General features: G+C 28.4%; 3 protein-coding genes and 1 pseudogene across 3 annotated transcripts; 2 read left to right on the plus strand and 2 right to left on the minus strand.

Moving 5' to 3' along the window:
- Positions 1-346: 346 nt before the first annotated feature.
- On the plus strand, positions 347-2,750 carry LOC149886966 (uncharacterized; annotated as a pseudogene).
- A 928-nt stretch (positions 2,751-3,678) lies between these two features.
- Positions 3,679-10,148, minus strand: LOC149886967 (uncharacterized). Its single transcript, XM_090089530.1, has 3 exons — positions 9,764-10,148; positions 4,031-4,274; positions 3,679-3,948 (listed from the first exon to the last, which is right to left on the minus strand). Exons 1-3 carry the CDS (start codon positions 9,813-9,815, stop codon positions 3,732-3,734), a joined length of 513 nt encoding a protein of 170 aa, XP_089945656.1. The 5' UTR covers positions 9,816-10,148; the 3' UTR covers positions 3,679-3,731.
- Positions 10,149-16,042: 5,894 nt separating this feature from the next.
- LOC145190696 (protein LSM12-like) lies at positions 16,043-20,067 on the plus strand. Its single transcript, XM_080067584.2, has 4 exons — positions 16,043-16,238; positions 18,068-18,290; positions 18,878-19,001; positions 19,141-20,067. The coding sequence occupies exons 1-4, from the start codon at positions 16,097-16,099 to the stop codon at positions 19,204-19,206; spliced, it is 555 nt and encodes a 184-aa protein (XP_079923710.2). The 5' UTR covers positions 16,043-16,096; the 3' UTR covers positions 19,207-20,067.
- Positions 20,068-23,427: 3,360 nt separating this feature from the next.
- On the minus strand, positions 23,428-26,062 carry LOC149886968 (uncharacterized). Its single transcript, XM_090090831.1, has 2 exons — positions 25,947-26,062; positions 23,428-25,218 (listed from the first exon to the last, which is right to left on the minus strand). Exon 2 carries the CDS (start codon positions 25,176-25,178, stop codon positions 24,687-24,689), a length of 492 nt encoding a protein of 163 aa, XP_089946957.1. The 5' UTR covers positions 25,179-25,218; positions 25,947-26,062; the 3' UTR covers positions 23,428-24,686.
- Between the last annotated feature and the right edge of the window lie 593 nt (positions 26,063-26,655).

Genomic DNA, 26,655 nt, shown 5'->3' on the forward strand with positions numbered 1-26,655 from the left:
GCGGAACTGGGCCAGCATTGGGCCTCTAACGGGAGGCTGTCTGGGTTGGTATAATAAATTTAAGAAAATATAAACAAAATTAAAATCAGCCCCAAAAATCTATGGGCTCAGGAATTTTGCGCTTCCCCTCCTTAAATGGAGTGACTATTTTACTGTTGAGTTAAAAAATTCTGCTTTAAAATTACCTTCTTTACCTGGAAAATAAATAAAAAAGTTTTTTTTTTCTCTTTTTTTTCTGCAAATTTTTTTCCGCTACGGAAATAAATTTACTTCGGGAAACCAAGGACGTATTAATAGATGGATGTTCAACGCATTGTTATAGATCAGAGGTGCCGCCAATTAGCCAAAAACTATGCGTGTTACCGTCAATTTTCTAAATTCATGATACAGATACTCCGACTTCTACTCGTCAAATTTCCGTCAAAAAACCTTCCTCAGTAAACCCATTATAATTATGCATTTACTGAAGCTTATGGTTATAAAAGACAAAAAAATTAATCAAGAATAGTTCACAAATCTGAAAAAGGTTGATTTGAGCTATGAACTTTGCTTAATAAAAATTTAGCTGTGTTTAAACTTTGACGTCTAAAACTAGGCTTTTGCAAAAAGGCTATGTTTGGTTTACTAGAATGGATAGAGTAAAGTGAAACAAATTTTCCTTATTAAATTGAACCTGCTATGATATAGTTTAAAGGTCGAAAAAGATATTTTTAGTGCTCTTTTCACCCCACTCTCAGATTATGCTTCCCACTTTAAGGTTCAAATCAGAGAGTATTTCTTATTTTTGTCGGAAATGTCGAACTTATTTGCCTCGCTTTTTTTTTTCTCTTGAATTTGTGATTTTTTTTCGTGAACGACCTAGTTAAAAAATTTCTTACTTTCGATACCTAAACTGCATTTTGTCTAGAGGTATTATAACTAAAAGCATCTTAAAGTTCATAAAATACTATTCGTTTCAGGAGTTGGAAAGATATATAAAGTATGTATTTTTAATGAGCATTTTTGTTTAAGCATTTTTAAACTGTCATGTAGAGCTACTTTAAGTTATAATGATCTTATTTTTTTAATTATTACTGTTGTTACTAATAGTAACAACAGAAATAATAAAAATGATAAGAGCATACTTTTAGTTGCATATTCTTGAGCCTTCTACAAGTGATGTATAGCCTTATTTTTAACCTTTTCTAAATATTATATCAAAAGAAGTAATTTTATATTCATATTTATTATCTCATTACAGGATAAATAATGAGTCTTCATGAGGAATATTTAAAACATTTATGTAAAAAGTGTGGCTGCATAATAAAGCAGGATAGTCACTATCAAATAAAACCTGTTGTTATCTATAAACAAGCAATTCTTAGCTTTTACAAGCTGGATACAACCTCAGACTATCAAAAAGTTCATCCTGAATATTTATGCAAATCATGTTATATGGTCTTATACAGGTTAGATTTAAAATCAAAAAAAGGCTTTGAAGTTGAGAGGAATGATAAATTCTTCACTTTTTCTGAACACACAAAAACCTGTTATGTATGTAACACACTCACAAGAGTTGGAAGAAATAAAAAAGTACATGCGATAAGTATTCATCAACAGTTAAAAGCATTTGCATCAAAGCATGGTTTTGACTATTACAATGAAAATAACAAAAATTATTTTGTAATAGTTAAAATCAATAGTTATCGCCAATCAAATGGCATGTGGAGTCTAATTGTTTTAAATCGTGAAGTGCCATTATCCATTAATATTAACAAATCTCTTCCAGATCAACTAAATCTTCAATCTACTAATATTATATTCTCCAACATTTCATGCATAAACATCTGTAAATGTAATAATGACTTCCACTACCTTTTTTTCTAATCAGAAATAAATTTTCTGATTTTAAAAATTTCCGAAGCACATCAAATGAGGATGTTGGAATAATTGAAACGAGAGAAGGCAATACAGTTGAAAACTTTAAAGTTATTAGACATAAAGGTTGTTCATTAATATGTTTAGAAGTCTGTTGTGATTTTAGTACCATCTACCATACTAACTTGGCTGTAATGGAACCCAGGTTAAAGAGAAATGTCAATCATCTATTACCTTTAACTAGCCATTTTTTAACTGTGTACATTTTCTTACACCAGTATATGTAAAAAATGTAATAAAGACAACTTGCATTCTTCTATATGGAAGTTCAATAGTACATTACAACAATTTACAGTTTTGAATAATTTCTAAAATCAAAATTAAGAGTTATTACAATATTTTCATAATCTGGGAGTATTTCCAAATATAAATTAGCACCCGTTTAGGCGTTAAGCTCCACAACATGTGAGTATAAGCACACCTTTAGTAGCAATGTAACATTTCTTTTCATGCTTTTTAAAATTCGATTCTCTAAGATATTAATTGTAACATTTCAGACAGGTAAATTTAGTTATTAAGCGTTCTTCTGTTTTTTTCAGCATTTTGGTTTCTTCTGCAATCAGCTTCTTTGTAGGAATTGCTGGTGGTATGAGCTCCAATTCAAAATCCTCTGATAACAATTCCGCTAACTCTTCAAGATCTATCTCAATAAAATCATCCACAACTAATTCAATTTGGTTATCAATATTTTCAAGCAAAAAAGAATAATCTTGATTAATAGCAAAGTTTTCTGTCATACTCATTTTATGTATGGATGCTCAGTAAAATACTTTTAAAAATATTTTTATTGGATAGTCGAGACCATCTTTTTCCGACGTCGAAAAAAATAAAAATACTCCCCGGTTTCGCAATTATCACCTATTTCGCTTTTGTTATCTAAACAATACCGTAACACGCATATCTTTTTTATGAAACAATGCGTTGAACGTCCATCTATTAATACGTCCTTGGGGAAACAATTCTATGCGCAAGCCGCATAATTTTAATTCCTTAGTAACTGGAACTTGCGCCACGGAAATAAATTTATGGGGGAAATAAATTTGTACGACACCGGTAGCCGTTTTATTTAAACTGACAATATTTTTGTTTTGCTTTTAATTATGATCGCGCGTCATTTGAGGCTGGCAAAAAATTTGCTTCACTGCGTACGCACGAGTTAGATATCTAATAAATATTAGGGTAGGTCAAACGCCCCTAATTTTTGAAAATTAAAAGACACTGTTTTTCATGTGCTGTGGGTGTACTCTGTGATTAGTAAAAAACAAAATTTAACTTATTTGCTCAAATTTTAGACCCCCGCTCAACGAGCTCAAAAGTTGAATTTTTGCCCCAAAAAGTCACATTATGAGTAGTTAAACGCCCTTAATTATTACTATTATTATTTTTTTTTTGTTTAAGTGAATAGGGACATTTGTGTGTTAATTAAAACAATAATTCAGCAAAATAGAGACTATTAGGACAGCTGTAGGTGTTGTTTTGTAAGTTTTTTAACTTAAAACTTTGACCTGGTTTCTCAAAAAAACCCGGCTTTTACGTAATTAGGCTTACTAGTTTTTTATCGACAGCAGAAGAAATATACAATTAGGAATAGTTTTCTTATTATGTTATGCATAGTTATGCACATCTGTGGGTTTAGAAAGCTTTTTTTTTTAGCACATTTATAAATAAAAATTACAATTTTTTAAAATTTTTATTTTAAAATTATGTTTTAATAATAATTTTTTTTTATCAATTAACTTAACATAAAATTATGACTTGAAATAAATTTATGAAACTAGATAACTTTTTACAATTTAACTATTACATAACACATGTTAAACAATTTTTGACAACTTGTCTTTAGTATTGACTGAAAATTTTTGTCTGTGACTTGAAATTGTAAGCATCAAACATTGCTTTAATTCCTCATCTTGGCACATGTGTGTAAAGTCTTGGATAAGTTTTACTCCTCTCTCAGCACAATCATTTACTAAAGTTAACTTTTCTATGAATTTTTTTAGGACTCGATATCCTGAAAAATTACTCCAATCTCTAAAATAAAATATATACAGGCATTTTTAAATATTTTAAATGCTAAAAAAAATAAATTAAATCAATTAAGAGAAAAATTTACTTTGAGCTAACTTGCATCCATTCTGTTTCTACTGCAGATAGATTTAGCTGTTGAATTAGAATCCAACTTTGAGGTCCAACCAGTTCCCATAACTCTGGAATTTTCGTTATGTTAACGCTTGGAAAAGGTGGTTTTCCCAATGTTAATCTTGAGGGTTTAGGGTATAAAAATAATTTTTTAGCAAATTTTTCTCTTGTATTATTGTCTAGCGTTTCATCGCATATAGCAAGTACAACATTTCGTTCTGTAAGAAACCATAAATGATTTTTAAAAATTTTAATTGCTGCAGTTGAAATTGTTTTATTAAATGACCCATACTTGATCATGTCCCTGATTGCTCATAAATCTAAGCATGGAGAAGAGGCTGCCAATGGTGCTTCCAGAAACCATCTTGCATGAAACAGCCCAGTAAAATGAAAGGGGAATATTATTTTATGATTGAAGAGGATCTACCTAAAAAAACTTTTTCTTTGATTTGTTTACAAATTTGGAAGTCTTTTTACATTTTTTTTGAGCGGTAAAACTTAAAAGTCTTTCTACTTTTACTTATATGAATCTTTTAACTTTTTATTACTTATAAAAAATCTTAGCACTCAATTTTTTTTTTTGTCCAAAATTTACATCTAACAATTGTCCTAAATTGATAACATTTTATTTATATCGTTTGTGAAATAAAAATTGTCCTTATTTAAAAAATTTACTAAATGTTTCTAATAATTTTAAATAAAATCTTTTACTTTATATGCAGTTTTTTTATTAATTTATTAGCTTAATTTACTTCATGATAATATAAACACTACATAATGCATGTGGTTAAGTTTGATGGCTATTCACAAGATCTATCCAAAAAGTTTTATTACTTTTAGATGAAAATCCATTACAAAATATTGAATCTTATTTACAGGGTCTGTGGATATTTGGTTGGGAAAAAAAACTATCCTATTGGAATAAACCAAAAAAAATAACATTGAAATATGTAATCCATGTCATGTTGTCAGATTTAGAGAATGTACATCATCATCATCATCATCATCATCATCATCATCATCATCATCATCATCATCATCATCATCATCATCATCATCATCATCATCATCTTCATCATCTTCATTTATTTATCATCATCATCATCATCATCTCATCATCATCATCTTCATTTATTTAACAACATTTCTTATTTTAATTAAGGCTTTTAATAAGCATATAGCCTTGTCAAAACCAATTCATGAAAAAAAAAGTTTTTTGTCACAGTTTGATATTATTTATCTTCTCAACTGCCATTAATGTTTGTATATATTTTGATGAATTGGTAACTTGTTTGCTTAAGCAGAGGCTTAAACAAACCAATAACAGGAAACTCCTTACTCTTCCAGGTTTTTTTGCGATCCGCTCTAACTTTTGCTTCATATTCATGAACAACTTCTATGTATTGATGCAATGTTTCATCAGCTGTTTGGCAACTTTTCACTGGTCCAACATATATATATATATATATATATATATATATATATATATATATATATATATATATATATATATATATATATATATATATATATATATATATATATATATATATATATATATATATATATATATATATATATATATATATATATATATATGTATATATATATATATATATATATATATAGACTTTAAAAATTAACCACTCTGTTTAGAGCACATTTTTAATCTAATTTCACCAAAATTGTATTTCAAGGGAACTTCAAGCTAATTTTAAAAAATTTTATCTTTAAAGTTGATCAGTAAAAAGTTGCCAAACAGCTAAAAACATTGCATCAATATGTCCTTGATCCTGAAATAGCACACAAATGTTTATTGTAATACCAAACAATAAAGAGACAAAATATGAATACAAAGCAAAAGTAAATAAACCTGTAAGAGTAAGAAGTGAGAAGAGAAGTAATTAAAATTAAAAAAAAAACACCTGAAAAACTAAACAATTCTTGCTATTGGTTTGCCTAAGCAATCGAATAGCAATTAAACCCAATTCAGAAGGTCAAAAATATCAAAATGTAAAAGAAACACACACACAGATACATACATATGTATGTATGTATGTATGTATGTATGTATGTATGTATGTATGTATGTATGTATGTATGTATGTATGTATGTATGTATGTATGTGTGTGTGTGTATGTATGTATGTATGTATGTACGTACGTATGTATGTACCTGTGTGTGTGTTTGTATGTTTATTTACAAGAAGAAAAAATTGAGTGCTAAGATCTGATAAAAGTTTTAAATATTATAAAAACTCATCTAAATTAAAAAAAAAATTATTTAATTTCTAAGCTCAGAAAATTAGATTATGTGTTTTTAAAAGTGTAAACAAATCAGCATATTCAAGAATGTTAATTTACTTAGAAAAGTGCAACTTTAAACTTTTTGATATAATCTTTATCTTATTTGAATCATTTTCTTATGCAACTGAGATATGCTTTTTATGATTTCAGTTTTAGAAAGAGTTTAAAATGTTGATTTTGAATCCATCTGTTTAGGATGAGAAGTTTTTACCTGTGACTTTCACAGAGAACAGTCTTTTGGATCGTTGGCTGATAAAGTCCTCCAGTGCTTGCTGTGCCAGAAAAGATGACATTTTGTGTCTCTTTAGATATATTGCTTGGTCAATAATATGAACGTTTCATTTTTTGTACTTATGTGTTATATTGGCGTTTATTTAGACACCCTAAATGTTATTTTTTTTACGAATATTTTTGGATTTAACTAACAGTTTCTTAATTACAAAATATATTGACTTTTTGGGAGGCATTCATGCTATTCTATTTTGATATGATATACAGTGAGGATAAAATGCTTCCAAATCCAACTTTTTCAGTTTTGCCAACTTTTTCAGTTTTGTAAATCTTTAACTTCATTTAGACTGTTGCTTCTTGCTGTAATCTCCCAAAAACTGAATTAAAAAGAGCAGAGCTGATTTAACACTTGACAATCAATAATGCAATTGGAAACAAAAAAGCGATGGTAAATGTTGTTTGTTAATGGCATTACAAAAGAATTGCTTTATCATGAAAGTATTCAGACTTGACATATTAGTTCTACTCGGCAATGAGGCAAATATTTATCAACATTTCTTTTTCCTACAAGATTTTAATCACTTAAAACTTATTAAGAAGCTCTGATGTTTGAAGCTATTTGGGAACATTTAGTTAAGCATAATTTTTATGCTAAACTAAATGTTCCCAAAGAACAACAAGGAAAGTGAATACTTCACACTTAAAAAAATCATTTAATTAGAAAATTTATGCACATTTAGCAAAAACTGTAAAATAAGATTTGTTTTTAGGAAATATGCAAATGTATTTACTTTTTTCTTCAAATTTCCATAACAAAATTGATGATAGATAAGTGTCTTTTCAAATTTGATATGTGTAGTCACCCTGCAGTTTCATCAGATGTTGTTTCTACTTAATTCACTATACGATTTTCGACTAATTAAACAAATTTTTACTAGCATTTTAAGTCACTTAAAGAAATTATTAATCCATATCTAACTAAAAAATATATGTGGGAGTAAACTATTAGCATTCAAACTAGCAAGGCAAGCGATTTCATTAAACATAGTTTAAATTTAAATGCTTAAGTGTTTTAACATAAAGTTTTTCTATTTATTTTATACTAAATATAATAACTGGAGAACTACTATCTATTAACTTTTTGAAATCACTAATAAGTCTCTAAAAATTATATTCTCAATTAAGTTTGTTTGTTAACAGTCTAAAATATGTTTTTCCTGTGAATATATACTTTTATATATAGGGCAAAGGAGGGCATTAAGACCACTTTTTTTATATACTTTTAGATTTTTCTATTGAAATAAATAACTATTGTGAAGTTTAAATTTCTTTTTCCCCTTAAGGCAGACAACATAAGTTTATACCAGGCATACCACTTTATTCTGAAAAAAAAGCTTTCTTATAGTGCCAATACTGGTTTGAAGCTAAAAAAAAAAAATTGCAAAAAAAAAAAAAGGGGGGGCAATAAGAGCAGGTATATTCAATCTATATATCTTGATCAAGACTTAGCGCAAATGTTAAACTTCCATTTGATAACTTAAATATCATCTCTTTATGTAATCAAAGTGCCTTTGGCATTGGATAAAATGTCAACTATGCAATGACACACCCTTTTATTCTTCTTATCTCTACTTAAATGATCACTACTATCTCCAGTTAATAGAAACTTTTTATTTTCTTTAAATTACTTTCTAAGAAATAAACTAATATTAGAAAATCTTAAGCAAAAATTCTTTTAATAAAAAAAAAAAACACTTTTTGTGAAAGGTGAACAACTTTTTATACAGAATTTACAGCTATATAGTAATAAACACTAGCAATTTGGGGAAACAGGATTTTTTTTGATGTTTAATAGAGTTCAATTTTAGTCAATGTGCAAGCTTTTAACTTTAGTATATTAATCCAAATGTCAAATGAGAATGTTTTGCAAAATATTGTGTTAACTCGAGCCTGGGAACTAAAATACCCCAAAATTTTGACACCATTGCCCCATAGGTGGGGGCAATGAGCTAATAAAAATATTTTTTTAACTATCTTATAACACATTTAAATTTATCAAAAGGTTTAAAATTTGATCTTATAATTTTTTAGTGATAAAAAGTTATGATCATGTGAAATTTTTACCCTCCCCAAAATGAGGGGGTTGTATATATTACTTGATCATAACTTTCAAACACAAAATGATTATTATATGAAATTAAAAACCTGTTAATATATTTATTAATAGTTTAAACTTTTGGTATGTTCGAACCATTCTAGAAAAAATATAAACAAGATTTATTTAAACAAAAAAAAAAAAAGTTTTGCCATTTTTACTCGTCAGGGAGAGGCATTAAGAACAACTTATTTTTAAATAAAAGTTTTATACTCTAATTAAACAAAAATATTAAAAATTAGATACAAGCATCTCAAATTAAGTCTTACTTTTGCTAGTAATACAAAATTTTTTTTGTGTAAGCTAATCTTAAAGGTATATGTTTAAAATATGTAAACCTTTATTAGACGGCTCAACGACTTCGCTATTTTTAACTAAAAAAATAAGACATTTAAATTATTTTTTTATGTCAAAACATTACTTAAGTAGAATTGTGTAAATTTAAGAAAGTACTTACATAACTTAGATACTACTTTACTTTCAAGAAAAATAAAAACAAACAACAGGATATATACTTTTTAATTAAAAACTTAAAAGAACTTAGTTCGGTAAAGTTTATCATTAACTTTGAACAAGCCTTTGAACTGCCGTAAAAAACATCGATATTAAATATCAAATTAATAATGGCTAAAAAATAGCTGTAAACCCAAGAAATGTTTTAAACTACTCCCTGATTTAGTAAGTAAATCTCTACTATGTAAAAATAAGTAATTTCTTTTTTACATAACTGCATTAAGTAATTTAAATTAGACTATTCTAAAATTGATCCTATTGCCCCTCTGATTTTATTACCCCGCTTTACCCTACTTTTTAACTCCAACATTCTTTGGGGTTAAATGGGTAGCAAATTTAACAGCACTGTGGATACTGAAAAAACTGATTACCTTTGAGATGTAAATATAGATCTAATATTTTAGATTAAGTAAAATAAAATGAATTATGCTAGCTCAAAGTAGATGAAAACTTTATTAAAACAATAACAAATCACAAGGAAAAAGAAAAAGTGAATAAAACCTTTCAAAATTGAACCTTCTGCTTCTTTAACTGATATATCTGACACCTTCATCTGATATCTGATTAGAATTGATAGAATAATTCGAAAATGGGTTAACACATTTGTGTGATATATTTACAGCACATAGTACTTTATTGGATAAACATGAAGTGAAATTTCGTTTAAATTATCTAGCTGATTGCGATTAAAAGGAAAAATACACATCTTTTTCTACTTTACACAGGATGCATGGCTGCCTCGTACTGTTTTGAAATTGCACATTAGTGTATTAGCACTTAAAAAAAATTGTTTTTGAAAACAGAAAAACAATCTGTTTTGCTATTTTTAAATGTTTTCAAATTATTCTACCACATTCTTTTATTATCGGAATAATTTTCGCATCAATTATACTAAATTAGCAAGTGGACTTTAATCGCCTTTTGAGCGATACTTTTATCTGCTAACCACTGATCTCTATAATAACTGGATAGCGCAACTCCGTGCAAAACTTCTTATTTTTTGACGCCAAAATCGCCATATTGGAAAGCCCCAAAAATTTTAATCCCGTAAGCTTTAAGTTCTGTTTTTCGGCTTATCGCTTTATCGCTTTATCGCACATATCAGATTTCATTGTTCTGGGGCTTTCCAATATGGCGATTTTGGCGTGAATTTTGATATTAGAGATGCGCTATCCAGTTATTATAGAGATCAGTGCTGCTAACCCGTTTCTACGGACCGTAGCCATTACTAAAAGTTGAATTTTTTAAAGTTTCTACTGCGCTTGCGTATAATAACTTGTCGCTTCTGAACGACCGTGCCTTGCAAATATATATCATTGTTTAAACCAGATTTAGCTGAAAAATGTGTCTTGTTGAGCGAAGACATAAAATGCCAATCTTTGTTTTTTTTTCTTCTTTACTTTGTGATAGTAATTTCCGTTTTATTCTGCTTGTTAATTCGATTTTAATTCATCTAGTAGATTAGAAGAATTAAAATCGAACAAAAAAATGCTCTTGTTATAACACCATGTATTATTATAACAGTATTACATATCACCTAGTTTTTTTGTTTACTCTCTTAAAGTTCTATTTGTTTCATACCATCTAAAAAGTAAGCTGTCAAGCAACATTAAAGTGTATGGTTATAATAAAATTTTTTATTCAAATATCTCGACTAAATCGACTTTTAGTCGACTTTAAAAATGTATTAGTCGATTTTGGTTGACTTAAAAAAATACAAAAATCGATTTAGTCGACAGTTGAATAATGACAAAGTCATAAGAACACCAGTTTAAACAACTCGAGGTACCCGTCTGTTTCCTTTGAAATTAGAAAATCAGTCCACAAATGCCGATTTTAGAGCATTAATAAAAATTGACGAATTTTATGATTTTTCACAGTTTAAAGTGAACACTTAATGATAATGGTACGTATTGCGTAGACTTGCACTTTGTTCACTTAAAAACTGTAAAAACTCTTTAAAATGCCTCCTAGAATAAAGCAAGATTATATCAAACCCACTATTGGATAAACTTCTAAAATAGGAACTTTAAAGTAAGAATTTATACAGAATAAGAAATATAAGAAATTAATGTTCGTAAAGTATCAACCTTAATTTGAATTGTAATTTTAAAACAATTTTCTAGTATCAGTTTTAAGACTGTTCGGATTAAAGTTTAACGAGTGGGTCTCCAAATAGTATGATGTGGATTGGCTGGTACAAGTTTACTTCATGAAAATAACTGCCTAACACTTAGGTAATATTAGTTTTGATGGTTTACTCACGGTGATTTGGAACATGCTCTAAGACCTTGCAAACCATCACCAGAAACTTCTTTTTTTTTTTATTGTCATCAGAAAACATTTCCTCATTCAAAAAATGTAAACGACAACTTTTTTTAGAGGGGGCCTGGTGAGAAATCACATTCATCAGGGGAGTGCCCAGGAAATTTGTTGTTCAACATAGGTAACTAAGAGGCATAGGGTATACTCAAATTTCTAGTATGTTGATACTGGTGTTGAATGAGGATGACTTGCAAAAAATTAGGGTAATTGGAGCTAAACCAACCCCGCCCCGACCGCTAGCTGCCGTCTTCCTAGAACTACGTCTCCTTTAATCATAATTTTTTTTTTTTCTATCATAAACTAGATCAATATTCATCGGCAGATTTCATATTTCATCAAAAAATCTTTTTTCGTTTAAGATTTATAGCCATGCGAAGCTTAAAATTACCCCCATTTACCCCCTGAAATAACTTTAAATGGTCATCATTTTTAAAAGAAAAAAACTTTTTTGATGTAATTTTAAATCTGTCGATGAGTTTTGATCTAGTTTAATGTAAAAAAAGCAAAAAATTGAAAAGGGTTTTATTAGGGGTCGAGTACGGTTTGCTACAATCACTTATTACATTATAAAAAAATTTCTGCTAATTATGGTTAGATTATGATTAACATTTTACATTTCAAAATCATACTGAACGTTTGTTCATAGGAGGTTTAGTAGTTTACTTTTTACAAACTACATTCCTGCAAACAGAAAGCTACTTTAAAAGTGCTTGTAGTTGTAAGCAACAACCGCGTTTTTTAGCACCTCTATATAGTTTGGGCTGTGCTCTTCAACTTTTCTCTTTCGCCAAACTAATTGAAATCCTGATGAATGGATTCGAGAGCTTGTTCGGTCTAGTAACCTAAGCCTATAGAATATAAGAAGTACAAAAGAAATACAAGTTTATTTAATAAATATTCGTCGTAGTTTATGCAAATTTTACAATTCAACTGTTGAGTTAGAGTATTTAATTACTATTATTATAAGTTATTTTTTATCAAATTTAAAAATTCACCCAAAGACTCCACCCTTTTATGTCAATGAATTCGATAATATGTTGCTCAACTATGTCTACCTTCAAACGAAATGCAGCCCTTAGATTTCTATAGCTTGTAGAAAACTCCTCTAAATCTTTGACATGTGGAGCTTAATGATTTTCCAAAGCAACCATTGACTATTTTTTCAAAATCTCTAAGTATCTTTATGTATTTGGCAGCGGAAACTGAAAAAAGCAGTTCAAAGCTGTCTATGTTTTAAAGCAACTTATTGCAAGCATTGCCTTCCAAGCGATGCTGCTCTTGGTAGGGCACTCTGCAGATGTTTATCTTAGACAGATATTGGTTAACAAACTGTAACCCACACTCCTTGTTATCGAATTAATTTTTTTCAATCTCTTTTAAAGTTTTGTCTACAACACCTAGCAGTATATGTAGACTAGGAATATTTACAAGTTCTAGTAATTCTTTATTTTTGTCGCCTGTTAACAAAGAGGGATAAACAACATTTGCGTACTTTTTTTCTTTTTTTAAATTTGCGCCATCAACCATCCATTGGTCGTACAATCTATACAAAGACTCTAGAGTATAATCATTCATCTTTTTGAAAGTCAGGAGATGACATCATGCAATAAGAACAATAGTGCTTTGATGTTGCAATTTGTTTTCCAACCATTTGAAGAAAAACCTTTAGATCTTCAGATACTGTGTAATATAAGGATGAAATGTTCTACTTATTCAAAATTAAACGCAAATTATGGTATTTTTTTGTTCAATGAAAGCAAAATGGCGAATATAATAGTTTTGTGGACACTTGAATTTTTAAAGTCTTTGGACGCATATCCGTCACATTTGCTCAGTTTCTCTGAAACTTCATTACCTTTTAATTCTGGTTTTAGGGTTATTGACAGTATACTTTTAAGGAATCCCTGCCCTCCATCTAAACCCAGTTTGATATAAACATCATTTGTTCCTACACTTTTGTGATGAAGTACCATTGCTACAAGCTCTCCAACGTCATTGAAATACACAATAGGAGTATCTTTTTCTTCTAACTATACATCCATTAAAAATCAAAATAATTGATAGAGATCGCAATCTCGTTATCAAAAAATATTTTTTTTGGTAATAGTTTACATACCTCTTAGCTTTCATTTAATTCTAATAGCAATAGAGTTTATCACTATTGAATAATCTTCCAATCATTTCCTTGTTCTTAATTAGATTAATAATGAAACCAGATTCCACACTTTTCCGTCCTGTCTCACTTCTCAGAAATTTTGCAACTTCAATCATGTTGCGATTACTTAGAAAACATAATGAAGTTGTTACAAAAATTGGCTTTAAACTCATAACAAATTTATTTTTAAAAGTATTTTTAATTCACAAAAACTTACCTGGCATGTAATTTTGAATGAGGTTTGTTCGATTAATCTAAAGAAAAGAAATGTTTCTTAACCTCAGTCTTTCCGAAAGAGACAGTGAGTTGCTCTGGACCAAAAGTTTTTAAAGCTAAGGTGTTCCCTGAGTCATTTGTGCTTAAATCTTTGATAGAACTGGACAGAACTTTTCCTTGCGTTTTTGGGGATGTTGATTTTACAATGGCAGTCAAATCCTTTTATTTTTCTAATTTCTTACAAGGATGTGGAATTCCTTATCCCACTTGGGCATACCAATCTTGACAAATTATTCCTTCTGCAGGTTTATATGAAACATCTTCAGCGCCTTGATAAATAAGTTTTCCCGACACACATTCAACCATAGGGGTTAATACTTTTTCCATTTTTGATTTTCCTCATATTCAAAAATAAAACATTCACATTTTCTCTCTTGATTACTCTGGTATTCAGGCCTAAAATTCATACCAAATGTATAGCAACTATAATAACTAAAATAACCTAACTAAATTTTAACTAAAGTAAATTCAACATCAATATAGTTATAATTACCTTCATAAAACAGTCGCATAGTTTTCAGTTCGTATGTCAACGCGAGCAAGAAGTTATTATACAACTATTAACAATTAGCAACTGCTAGCTTTTACTAATTGTTAATAATTAAAGGTTTCTTTGCTTTGTTTTTTATTCAATTAAAATGTAATAAGAAAGAAACTAAAACTACTTATCCGACTGTAGCTTTCAATGTTAAACAAACATATTTTTAAATACTTTAAAAGAAAAATTTCACAGACATTTCTGAAAATCTAAATAGGGGCAAGGGCATGATTTTGTCGTGTTCGAAATGATCCCCCGAGTCCTCCCTAGGGTATGGTTCCTAAAAACCCTTTTCAATTTTTTGCTTTTTTTACATTAAACTAGATCAAAACTCATCGACAGATTTAAAATTACATCAAAAAAGTTTTTTTCTTTTAAAAATGATGACCATTTAAAGTTATTTCAGGGGGTAAATGGGGGTAATTTTAAGCTTCGCATGGCTATAAATCTTAAACGAAAAAAGATTTTTTGATGAAATATGAAATCTGCCGATGAATATTGATCTAGTTTATGATAGAAAAAAAAAAAATTATGATTAAAGGAGACGTAGTTCTAGGAAGACGGCAGCTAGCGGTCGGGGCGGGGTTGGTTTAGCTCCAATTACCCTAATTTTTTGCAAGTCATCCTCATTCAACACCAGTATCAACATACTAGAAATTTGAGTATACCCTATGCCTCTTAGTTACCTATGTTGAACAACAAATTTCCTGGGCACTCCCCTGATGAATGTGATTTCTCACCAGGCCCCCTCTAAAAAAAGTTGTCGTTTACATTTTTTGAATGAGGAAATGTTTTCTGATGACAATAAAAAAAAAAAGAAGTTTCTGGTGATGGTTTGTAAGGTCTTAGAGCATGTTCCTATGCACCGTGAACTGAAATTTATTACGGCTCAAAAATGTTCTAATTAAAAAAAAAATGTTTCAAATTTCTGCAGAGAAATGGAAAAATGAAAAAAAGTAGTCAGTGTGGGGGCAGTCTACATTAAGATTTAGGTAAGGCTGAGAGTGAATAACAGTTATCGTTTATACAAAATTGCAATAAACTAAAATTTTTTCTAAATAATTATTTTTAGATTAGTTCTATCGAAAATGAAATTAAAGGTCAAAAAAAAAAAAAGAATACTTATCTAATTTGTTAAAAGACCCCCGTCACCAATATTTTGAAATAACACCTGGAATTGAATTGGAAGAAGCAAAAGATAAGGAAAAGATTCGTTATCTTTTGCTTCTTCCTAGTAAAACTTCATTTCAATATGTTGTACTAACTATTTTTTGAATCCATAAAATGCGTACTTTAGCACGCTAATTTTTGCTATTATTAGTGTGAAATACTTTCATGTTTTTGTAAAGTTTAGTTTATGCAAAATTAAATTATGAAATATGGTAATGCAGCTGAGCGTGTAATTTTTAAGTCACTTAAACTTACAGAAAGTATAATAGAATTTAAAGTTAAAAAATTTGAGAGCCGTACTTGTACCCGGTATTTGTCTTTGCATTTGTGATGAGGTTTTTTTTTTGAATTAATATTTAGCAAGCAGAAAATGGCGGCTGGTAATGTGTATAATTTTGACAAAAAAAACCACGTTCCCCCAGGTGCCATTGTTTTTTGTAAAACTAATTTTGGCGAAGAGTTTGAAGGTGAAGTAATGGGATACGATGATGAAACAAAAGCTTTGATTATAAGTATCTTTTTCTACTCAGCAAAAAAATAGTAAAGTGTATATAGAATTTTAAAATCTAACATTAATCTTAATTGGGTAGTAATTTCGGCTGTTGTGCTGCACCACTAAACCTATATAATCTTTTTAATTAAATATTTTGTTAAAATATTTTAGGCTTTTTATTTATACTTATACACTACACTACATTAAACGTTTTATTTATAAATAACCATTCCATTTAAAGCTGTAAAATTATTGACATAATAATTCATATATTCTTATTTAAAAAAACCAATTTAATCTTTGAACTTAAATAGAATTTAATTGCTACAAAAGTATGGTCAACACACTTTCTTCTCTTCTATAACAAAGTCATTTAAAAATTTTTGCATACAGATTTTGCATAAAGATTTCCTAACATGTTTTTGTTTTTGATTGGCCATTACAATTGAAAAAAATTAGAACATGAAAAGATTTAAGGACTACATGTATGCTAATTGTAAATCACATAAATATAAACTTATACAAAAGCAAATATTACTCTTATTATGTTTAGTGCATTTACAGAAATTTTTCATAATTATGGCTTTTAAAAGAAACTATTTTTATGATATCTCTCTGATTGTTCTATAATAAAGCAATCATAGTTATACAAAAAGGGTTTTATGAGTAGTCTGTTCCAGCTGTCTTGATTTCTTTTCACAAACATCTTTGATGAGACCTTTCCTTATTTCTTTAAATATATGCAAACTTCTATGAAGATAGTTTACATATTTTTACATATTCTGAGAGCATGTTTTGCATCATTTTGTTACAATTGTATAAATTTCTGGTTACTCAATAATTTCCTGACAATGATGGTACATAGATGCTTCAATTTCAGTGAGCAGTTTGTGAGTTAAGAATTAATGATGAGTTGAAAGAAAGTTAATGGCCATCAAAGATGCCTGCTTTCAGTTTTTCCTCAATCAACCTAAAGAAGAATCTATTGTGTTTTAATCTGTTTAAAGCAATCACCTTGTTTTTTCAGTTCCCTATAAAACCTTTTCCAACTTTATAATCTCATCACACTTTTATAAAACTTTAGCCTACAGTATCATAAATAAGTAAAGGATGTTACCTTCCTGAGTTAAAATCTATGCATCTTATAGTTTTAAAATCTACAAATCAATTAAAATCTTTTACATTAAAAACATAAAAATAAAAGTTATCAGTGAATTCTTGGCTCCTTTCTAACCAGAGGTACAACAAATCTTAAATTTTAATTGTTTCATTTTTTCACTGAAATAAACCCACAAGTTACTTTAATATTATTTTCAAACCATGCTGAAATAAACAAATAAATACTTATCCAAACATCCTGAAAATGAATACTGTTTTCTTGAATAGTAACATATCAATTCAAAAAATGTATGATAAGCATACTGTCTAGTTTCCAAGTTGTATTTAAACACGAGAAAACAAAACGTGAGCTTGCAATGGAGTTGGACTCAAGATTAGATTTTATGTCTAGTGTGCTAATTTAAGATAACTTAAGTGGTTTTAAAAACAATTTAATGAGCACTAAAGGAAAAATGAGTAATACCTGTTTTATTTGAAAATGTGCATTGTCCAGAACATTCTCTGACAGCTACCAAAAATTACTGACAGTGGGCTTATATTTGTAATAATACAGAAGTGCAGTTAAGTATATATATGTTATTAGGTCATAATATTCTTTTAAGTTAGTGTTAACATAGGAGCTGAGTCATTCCACACAAATTTTTTTTTGGTACTATGGTTATTATAATTAATTTGTAGTGCAACTTAAAGTATTGTTTTCTCGAATTTCTTTAACAAAATTTTTTAAAGAATCAAACTCAAAAAAGAAATCACATTATGATGTAGTGGTTTTAAATCTAAACATGATAAGTGAAACTAACTTTAGTTTGATATCATTGCCTAAAGATGAGCCACCATTATTGCTAGATATTGACAAGGAAAAAGTTGAAAAACGATTACGATCAGCCAAAGAACGTGTTGGTATTGGTGTTTCTGCAGAGGGCCAACTTTTGTTTGATTTCATTACTAAGACGTAAGTTTTAAATATTAGTTTTTTTAAGCATTTAGCAGTTTTTTAGACTTTATGATCTAAAAACTATAAATTTAAATAAACTTTTTAAAAAAAGCAATTTAGAAAGTGGTTTATGTTACTAGTTTTTTAAAGTAATTGAGACAGCGGTTTTAAAGCAAATGAGATAGCAAAGTTAAAACTGAACATTGATTATTAATGAGATTAAATGTTTCATCATTTGTTTATTAATCACTAACAAAAATGTGTATTATATGCATTTTTACTACATCTTTGTTTCAAAGTATTTGTTTGTTGTTAAAACCTTTTTTTGTTGTATACTGATCAGTTCTTGTTTGGTAGGAGTTGCTTTAAATTTGTCTTAACTTCAGTATTGTTGACAGAAATGCTGAAGTCACATGATAATTCTTTAGAAATGAATTGTATTTTTTTTTTATAGTTTAACTGTAATTTAAATTAGGTTTTGTTTTTTTTTACTTGTAAGTTCTAATATGAATATCTAAAAAAATTATTTGTGGGAATATCATTAAAATGGTTTTTGCAGTATTAATTTATTTTCTAAACAATTTATCATTGTAATTTTGAATTAGAATCCCTTGTAGTTGGTCAGGTGCAAATATAATAGCATTAGAGGATGTAAGTATTGCTCCACCTTACCAATCTGAGAATTGCTCTGGTAAAGAGAAGAAATCTTTAGATTACATAAAAGCTATAGTAAGTATCTTATTTTTGTTTTATTTGTTGTTGTCTTTTTATAAATTTTATTTATGACAATTGTTTAAAATATAAATGGAAATAAATTGAATTGGAATGTTTTAGTGATAAATAGTGAATATATACACTGTATTTGTAGGTCAGCAAGTTCCACGGTGGTTATTCAGCACAATCTCTTGTAAAAACTGATGTTTCTACTACATGAACTTCTATAACAATGTTGTTATGGAATAAGTTTTGGTTATTCCACATTTTCAGCTTTAATAGCTTAAATGAATAGTTGGAAAGAATGGTTACTTGATTGAGTATGCAATCCTAAAAAAAATGTTTTTATATGCAAGACTTTCCATTTAATAATTCATCAGTTTTAATACGAAGAATTCAAAGTCGTTTTCGATACTGACCATTGAATTCTGGGTAATTTGAAAGTTTGTTAAACATAAACATTAGTTTAAATTATTATCGTTGTTATTGAATAAACAACATGTCAATTAAACGTGGCCTTGAAAATTGTTTAGTGACGAGAAAGCTTACTAATTGCCTGTACGTTAAGCAAATATTCTGATTTTAGATATTTAACATAATGACATACTTGTAGATATTTGAAATGCACCTTTTTATGTCGCAAATGAGGGAAATGAAGGATATTTTGAATTTTATGGTTGGTATTTATGCAAGTTTAAATTAATTCTAGTGGCTATTTATAGTCATTTAAATTTAGTATACTATTTGGTATATTGTAAGATGTTGTAATATTTAAGCCTTTAAATATTACAACATCTTACAATATACTAAATAGTATACTAAAGCTGTTTGTTCCTGACAGCTAAAACACAACAAAGTGAAAACTTGTTATGAGGTAGAGATAAGAGCGTTTGAATTTTCGAATTAGAGAAATCAAGTGCGCCAACATATTAGTTTAAGCTAATTTCCACTTATGGAAAAATTTATCAGATGAGTATTTTTTAGAAAAGTCATTTAGTATTTTTTTATTATTCTGGAAATTTTCTCCTGTGTAATATTTTCTTGGAATAAATTTTCGCTACATCTGTATTTTGAAAAAAAATCAGTTAAAAAATATCCAAAATTTGTCACAACATTAAATTTTCACATCGTTCTCTAAAACTTAGAGTCTGTTGGCTCTGAAATCTACCTAGACTTTTCAATATACGAACTTTGCCTCCACATTAGGAATTACATTTTAAATTAGAGAGCGGACAACCGCGATTTTCGATTATCGATTAATGACCAACCAAATTAAAAAATTAATGATTAATTCGATTAAAGTTGTGTGACCGTTTTAATCAGTTTCGAGTAAACTATTAATCATTTTAATCAAATTGTCTAACAATTAGTCATTTTATTCATTTTAAATCTAGTTAGATTTTTTAAATTTCTAATACTCCTTGTTCATAAACAACTCGATAAAATATTTTTTTTATTTTAAGAGAAAAACACAAAATGAAAAACACGATGAAACACATTTTGTTTTAACATTTGTTGTATAAAAATCACGAACACATTAAAAGATGGCAAACAAAAAGTCTCTCAGTTAGTTTAGCTATTTTTGTTGGTTTGTTTAAAAGGCAAGGCTTCAGATGATTTAGGAATTTTTCCTCTTTTTTGAAGTCTGTCGTGTTGGCTGCCCTGCCAAAGGATTATCTTCAAGTTTATTTAAATCTGAACTTCTTTAAGGATTGGTTGAGTCAGAATTTGTGGCAGAAGAAGGTTCAGAGTCTGAAATATCATCTAAACTCTCACCAGGGACATCCTCAAAAGTAAACTGAACAATAATTTAATCGAGTTATTGCAGCTACCTTAATTAAAAAAATCAAATCGATTAAAAATCAAATTTCATGAATATTAATCGTTTTAATCATTTAGACGCTCTCTTGTCGCGCGATCGTTTATAGAAAACTCGCTCTAATTAACTTTTTAATCGTTTGGTTTTTTTTTTGATCATTAATCGAAATAATCGATATTAACGAATAAAATGATCACATAGGACGGTTGGCCAGTCTCTATTTTAAATGTTCAATTAGCAAAAAAAGAATGTTGGCAAAATCAGTTGGGTTGGATATGATTTACCCGATTGATCTTGTAGTAATAATTCGTTTGCGTATTCTGCATTCTTTCGTGAGAATATTCGAAGCTGAAAATTTTGTACCGTGGTGTAATCTAACAAGCTTTAAGAAAGTCGTAATTTAAAAAATGAAAATTTTGTATATACAAAAAAAATTTTTTGAAAAATAATTTAGTTATTTTAATTAAATAACTATTTAGTTGAAATAGCAAAAAAATAATTTTCCCGAAATTTTTATTGTTATATATAAAAAAAAGTTCTTACATTAGGATTTTCTTAAAGTTTAGAACTGTTATGTCACACCACGGTATGTGTTTAAAAAATAGATAAACGATCGTGAGAAAAATTTAAACTAATAATTTTTAGGAAAACTAACTTATAAAATACACTTCAATCATTCAAATGAAAGCTGGATAAGAAAGTGGTTTAAAAGACACTTTACTTTATGTACCAATTTATTCTTAACTACCAAATACTATATGCTAGAAGGTTACTAACACAATTTTGCTGTAAGTAGCAATATTGTCAACATACTTATCAATGATTTCACACTTGATTTTTATGGCTAGATACTAAAAATAGAATTCAGCATAAAATATTAGTTGATTCTAAATAAACTATCAAATGATATTAAAAACAAGAATATTGCATAAACTATTAGCTGAGCACTGTGAGTTCACACAACTCAGAGGTTTCTGAATTTTTCATTATATAACCTATTTAAGTCCAAAACTTGTCGCCATTCACAAAATCGATATATTTAATAGTATTCAATGGTAAAATTCTACCCTAAAAGATTACACAAACTCTGAGGTATTAAAGTTTATCAAAAAGTGGTGTCTGTAATTTAAAAACAGAATTTCCATTTTATAGTTGTGTTCTCTTTTTGCTTTTTAACAAAAAAAAAATGTATGTGCTTTTTTTATATTAATAAGCAGAAAGATGCTTGTTAATATTTGAGATGCTTTCTTTTTATCTTTAAAGATACTTGTTATAATTTTTAATATTTTCCTTAAATATCTTTAGAAAGTATTGAGAATTATAAAACCAACTGTTTAAGATGAACACTGCGGTTATATACACATATACATTACCGATCAAAAGTTAGAGTTCAGTTGCGCTTTTTTTTTTTTTTTTTGTTAAATTCTACATATCAGTAGATTTTATCGATCAAGTGCATTCTACGAACAATAAGTTGAAACATATCCTAATCGATGCCAAGGAGGCTGTTTGAAGTTTATTTGCTTGTTTTAATGAGATGTATTGTTTCATAGTGTCTTTGTGCTGCAAGAACTCGCCCAAAACATATTTTAAATGTTTTTTTTTATGTTTTTCATTTTGTCATATGAATGATAATAAACATTTTAACTATTAGAAAAAAATTATCAGCTAAATTAACTATTGTCATCTGAATTTTTGAAATTCGAAAAAAATACATTTTTTATGTTTTGATATAAAAAAAAAGCATCAAAGGGCAAAACTAAGTGTAGAAACATGACCAGTCATTAGGGCATTACGCGAAGTAGGTTATTCAACGCGAAAAATTGCTTTAAAAACTGTTTCTCAAGGTATGGGAGCGTTGCAAACAAACCGCAACACTAATCAGTAGTACGTTTAGGTTGAAAATTCAATTCTTCAAAAAGTTTCAATTGCATGTTGTTAAGGACTAATAAACAGACTCAATTATGAATAAATTATTTTTGCGTACACCCAAATGAGAAAACCAACTTTTAAAGACATAAACAAAAAGCATGCATATTTAAATATAACATAATGCAGAAAAAATAATTTGCAAGACATAATATAATGCTAGAATATATTGTAATGTAGAAAATACATGTAAATTTTTACATGTAAGAGTCAAGCTTATTATTGATATATTAATGTCATCTATACTCTATTGCTTGAGTATTCTAATTCTGCTCTTCTCAGAAGCTCTCCATTAGGCTTCTCATTTCCCGTAAAAATCTAATTCCCGGGATTCCGGGACAAAAATGATTAATTTCCCGGGAACCTGGGAAATCCCGGGATTAGTTAACAAGCAAGAATTTATCCAATTGGGTGAGGGAAATGTGTAAATTCAAACAAATACAAAAGAAAACGCCTTTTTAACACTATTATTTTTAACAAGGAAATAAATATAAAATTATTCTTAGAAACTAAGACTCTTAAAACAAAACAAATATAAACTTCAATAACATTTTTTATATAGATTAATTTTTAAAATAACTTTTAAAAAAACATAAATTGTCAATAGCACTATCACTTAACGATGACAGAATTTTCGTAACAAAAAGACCTGCCGCCGAAAATGCTCTTTCTGAATCGATTGATGCTGTTGGGATAGTTAATAGAGCATTATATAATTTTTCTAAATTATTTGCACGCTTTTTCGTTACATCAAAAATATCCATTTCATTTGTAATATTTTTAACGTCATATAATACATCTTCTGGACTCTCAATTCGAATAACGTTCGTAATGGCAGCATCCAATTTTTGATGAAGTGTTAATTCAGATGTTGTCTTCAAATTTCAGTCCCATCATTACTGCATTCTAATTCCTCAATTTCAGCGGAATTTCCACCACCATCAATATTCTCAACAAATAGCTTCGAAAATATTTTTTTAGCCGTAGCTTGAAGGACTGATTTCGAAGGCAATAATAATACAGAATCTATGTCCGATTCGTTTTTATAATTTGATGGATTATTTAAATATTTTAGCAAGCTAACTAAATTTTTACTTTGTCTTTCAACAACTCTCTGTTGCACATAATGCAGAATTTTAGCCGAAAAACAATCTTTATATTTGCGCAAAACATCTAATATAAACACTAATACACCCTCTGCATCAAGTAGGGATGCGTTGTGTCGGCCTAGTCTTTCAATTCCCAATTTAATTGGTTGTAACGCTGTTACTACAGTCTGCACTACTAAATACTCATCTTCCGAAATATTTTTATTATTGTTGTGTTTAAAATCTATCAATGCTTTTAATATACATGTTTTTAATGCAATCGCTCAAACATTACAAGAAGGCAATTCCACCTTGTCTTTACATCCAGTATTAACTTGAGTTCTTTATTGTATGTAGTTTTTACTTATTTTTGTAAAATTTCGTTTTTGAGTGGTGATTTACAAAACATTCGTACAATTTTCCGGACCTTTTGAACTGTTTGTGCAATACTTATGTGGCCTAATAATTCGTCAGTGATCTCAACGTCTCCTAAATTGAATAAATCGTTGTTTGGGCTTGACTGTAAATCCACTGAAGTTGTAAAATCGATTTCTTCAGACTTGTCATCTTCACTGTTATTTTCATCAGAATTCTGACTGCCCGATGAACTTGAAATCACTGATATTTTGTAGAGAACATCACAAACTGCTAAATGTAGCCCATGTGCATAATAAAGTTGATGTTCCATCCCGCCTAATCTTCCATATTTTTTCATAACTGATGCACCGTTAGTTACCCTAGAAATTATATGCTTCTTTGTAGATATTAAATTCGGATAACTTATTTTCAACCATATTAATAATTTTTTCAGCTGGAAGCGACCCAACTATTCGAATCATGCCCAAGTTCCAAAGCCTAGTTTTTCTATTTCGATGGACAATTTTTTAAAGATGTGTATTCGTCCATCGAAATAGAGAATCTTGAGCCACCTTGAATTTGCATAGTGATTTCCTTAAGCACTCCTTGTTTTGCTAGGTGGTATTGACTTTTTACCAAATTCATTACGTGTGAAGGGTTTTTTGGCAATATCATTCCTTTATAAGATAAAGATTTTCTTATAAATTCAGATTTTGCAATAGCATTAATAGAAAACCCATCTACAGCCGCCAATTTTGAAACAACTTCTTCTATAGATTCCTTTCTTATAAATGACGTAATTTTAGGTTGAGCATTTCTAACTTCAAAATTTGTTTCTTCATTTGGCCTTTTTTTCGTTATTTCAATTTCGACTTCCTTGTGAAGATTTTTTAAATGACGAAGAAGACCACTTGTGGAAAATCCTTTAAACATTGTTGTTGTTTTACATATATTACAAGTGGCAGATTCCGTATTTTTTTTTCGGTAAAATTTTGCCATGCCTTAGATCCACTTGACATGATGCGGTATATTTATTATCCTATTAATTAAATAGATAAAAATATACTAAAATATAAAACAATATTACCTACAATAAAAATCCCAAAATAGTGTGCTGATTGCAGATAAATTATTTTAAATTAGCTGTAATTACTAAACATATATTTTAAACTTCACTTACTTGGTTTTTCACATATTTCACTTTTTACATACAAACTACTTTCTTAACGTAACTAATTACTTTACTTTCTAACTTCCAACTTTTATACGTAACTAATTACTTTTTTTGCACGTACAAGTATTTGTAGCTTGTCCGTAGTTATTTTATTTGAACATATCAGGGACTCTCCTTTATTCATTGTAATTTTTTGCAGTTTTGGTTTGTGTCTAAGATGGATAAAATATTATTATTGAATTTGACTTATAAATTGCTTTGGTTTGTTTTTGTAAGTTTTATATGCTGTAAGTTGCAACATATAAAATTTAAATAAGTAAATCAAATCTATTTATAAATCAAATTCAATAATAACATTTTATCTACCTTAGACACAAACCAAAACTGTAAAATATTGGTGATTTAATTGCCCTCTATAATATATCTTCCTAATTTTTATGGAAATTTACAAAAGGGAAAAGGAAGTAATTAGTACTCAAACTTTGAGTAGTAATATTTATAATATCTTTATAAATGTTTAAAATATGTTAAAAAATTCCCGGGATTCCCGGGAAATTTTATTGAAACCCCGGGATAACGAGATGGTTTCTTACCTCCTGGATCCCGTTTGAGAAACCCTACTCTCCATGATTCACGGCAGTTTCGTAATGGAACTTTATTGTGGGCATGCGCACTAAAAAATATTTTTTCGGTTAGATTTTTAATAAAGCGTGCAAAACGCAAAAAAACTTTGGAAAGCCTTACTCTAATAACTTAATTTAATATATTTTTTTATAACAATGACATGTTAAATTTTTTTTCTTTTAACAAGTGTTTACTATTACTAGCTTTCAAGATAGAAAAATATCAAACAAAATAATTTGTCAAACTTTTACAAGATCTAGAACTTTTTCTATTTTTTTCGAATGAAGTTTAAGGAAGTCAGTAATTTTTCATAAATAAGTAGTTTAATAAATTTTTTGAGAAAATCTGGAATGTTTAAGAGAACGAGTAAATTTATTTAAAGAGTTTGTCAAATTTTAAAGAAAAGTTTTTTTTTTTTATATGTATTTTTAGAATTTTTTTGTTAAAAAAAAAATACGTTTTTTCCCTAAAATTTCCATTTTGTTATAGGTCAAGATGTAAAACGTAAAGAATAAAAACTAAAATATACTGAATCAATAAAATAAAGTATTCTTTGCAGTTCTAATACCAACAATTGAAATTCAAAATGTAAACTATTATTTATTTTATTTGGAAATATACAATATGTAATATATAGGGGAGACTTGTACTGAATGGACCTTGTACTGAATGGACCTT

Source organism: Hydra viridissima, unplaced genomic scaffold (genome assembly GCF_058129835.1).
Source record: "Hydra viridissima isolate aposymbiotic clone 2 unplaced genomic scaffold, HvirCarnegie_v1 scaffold_6, whole genome shotgun sequence".
Lineage (NCBI taxonomy): Eukaryota > Metazoa > Cnidaria > Hydrozoa > Anthoathecata > Hydridae > Hydra > Hydra viridissima.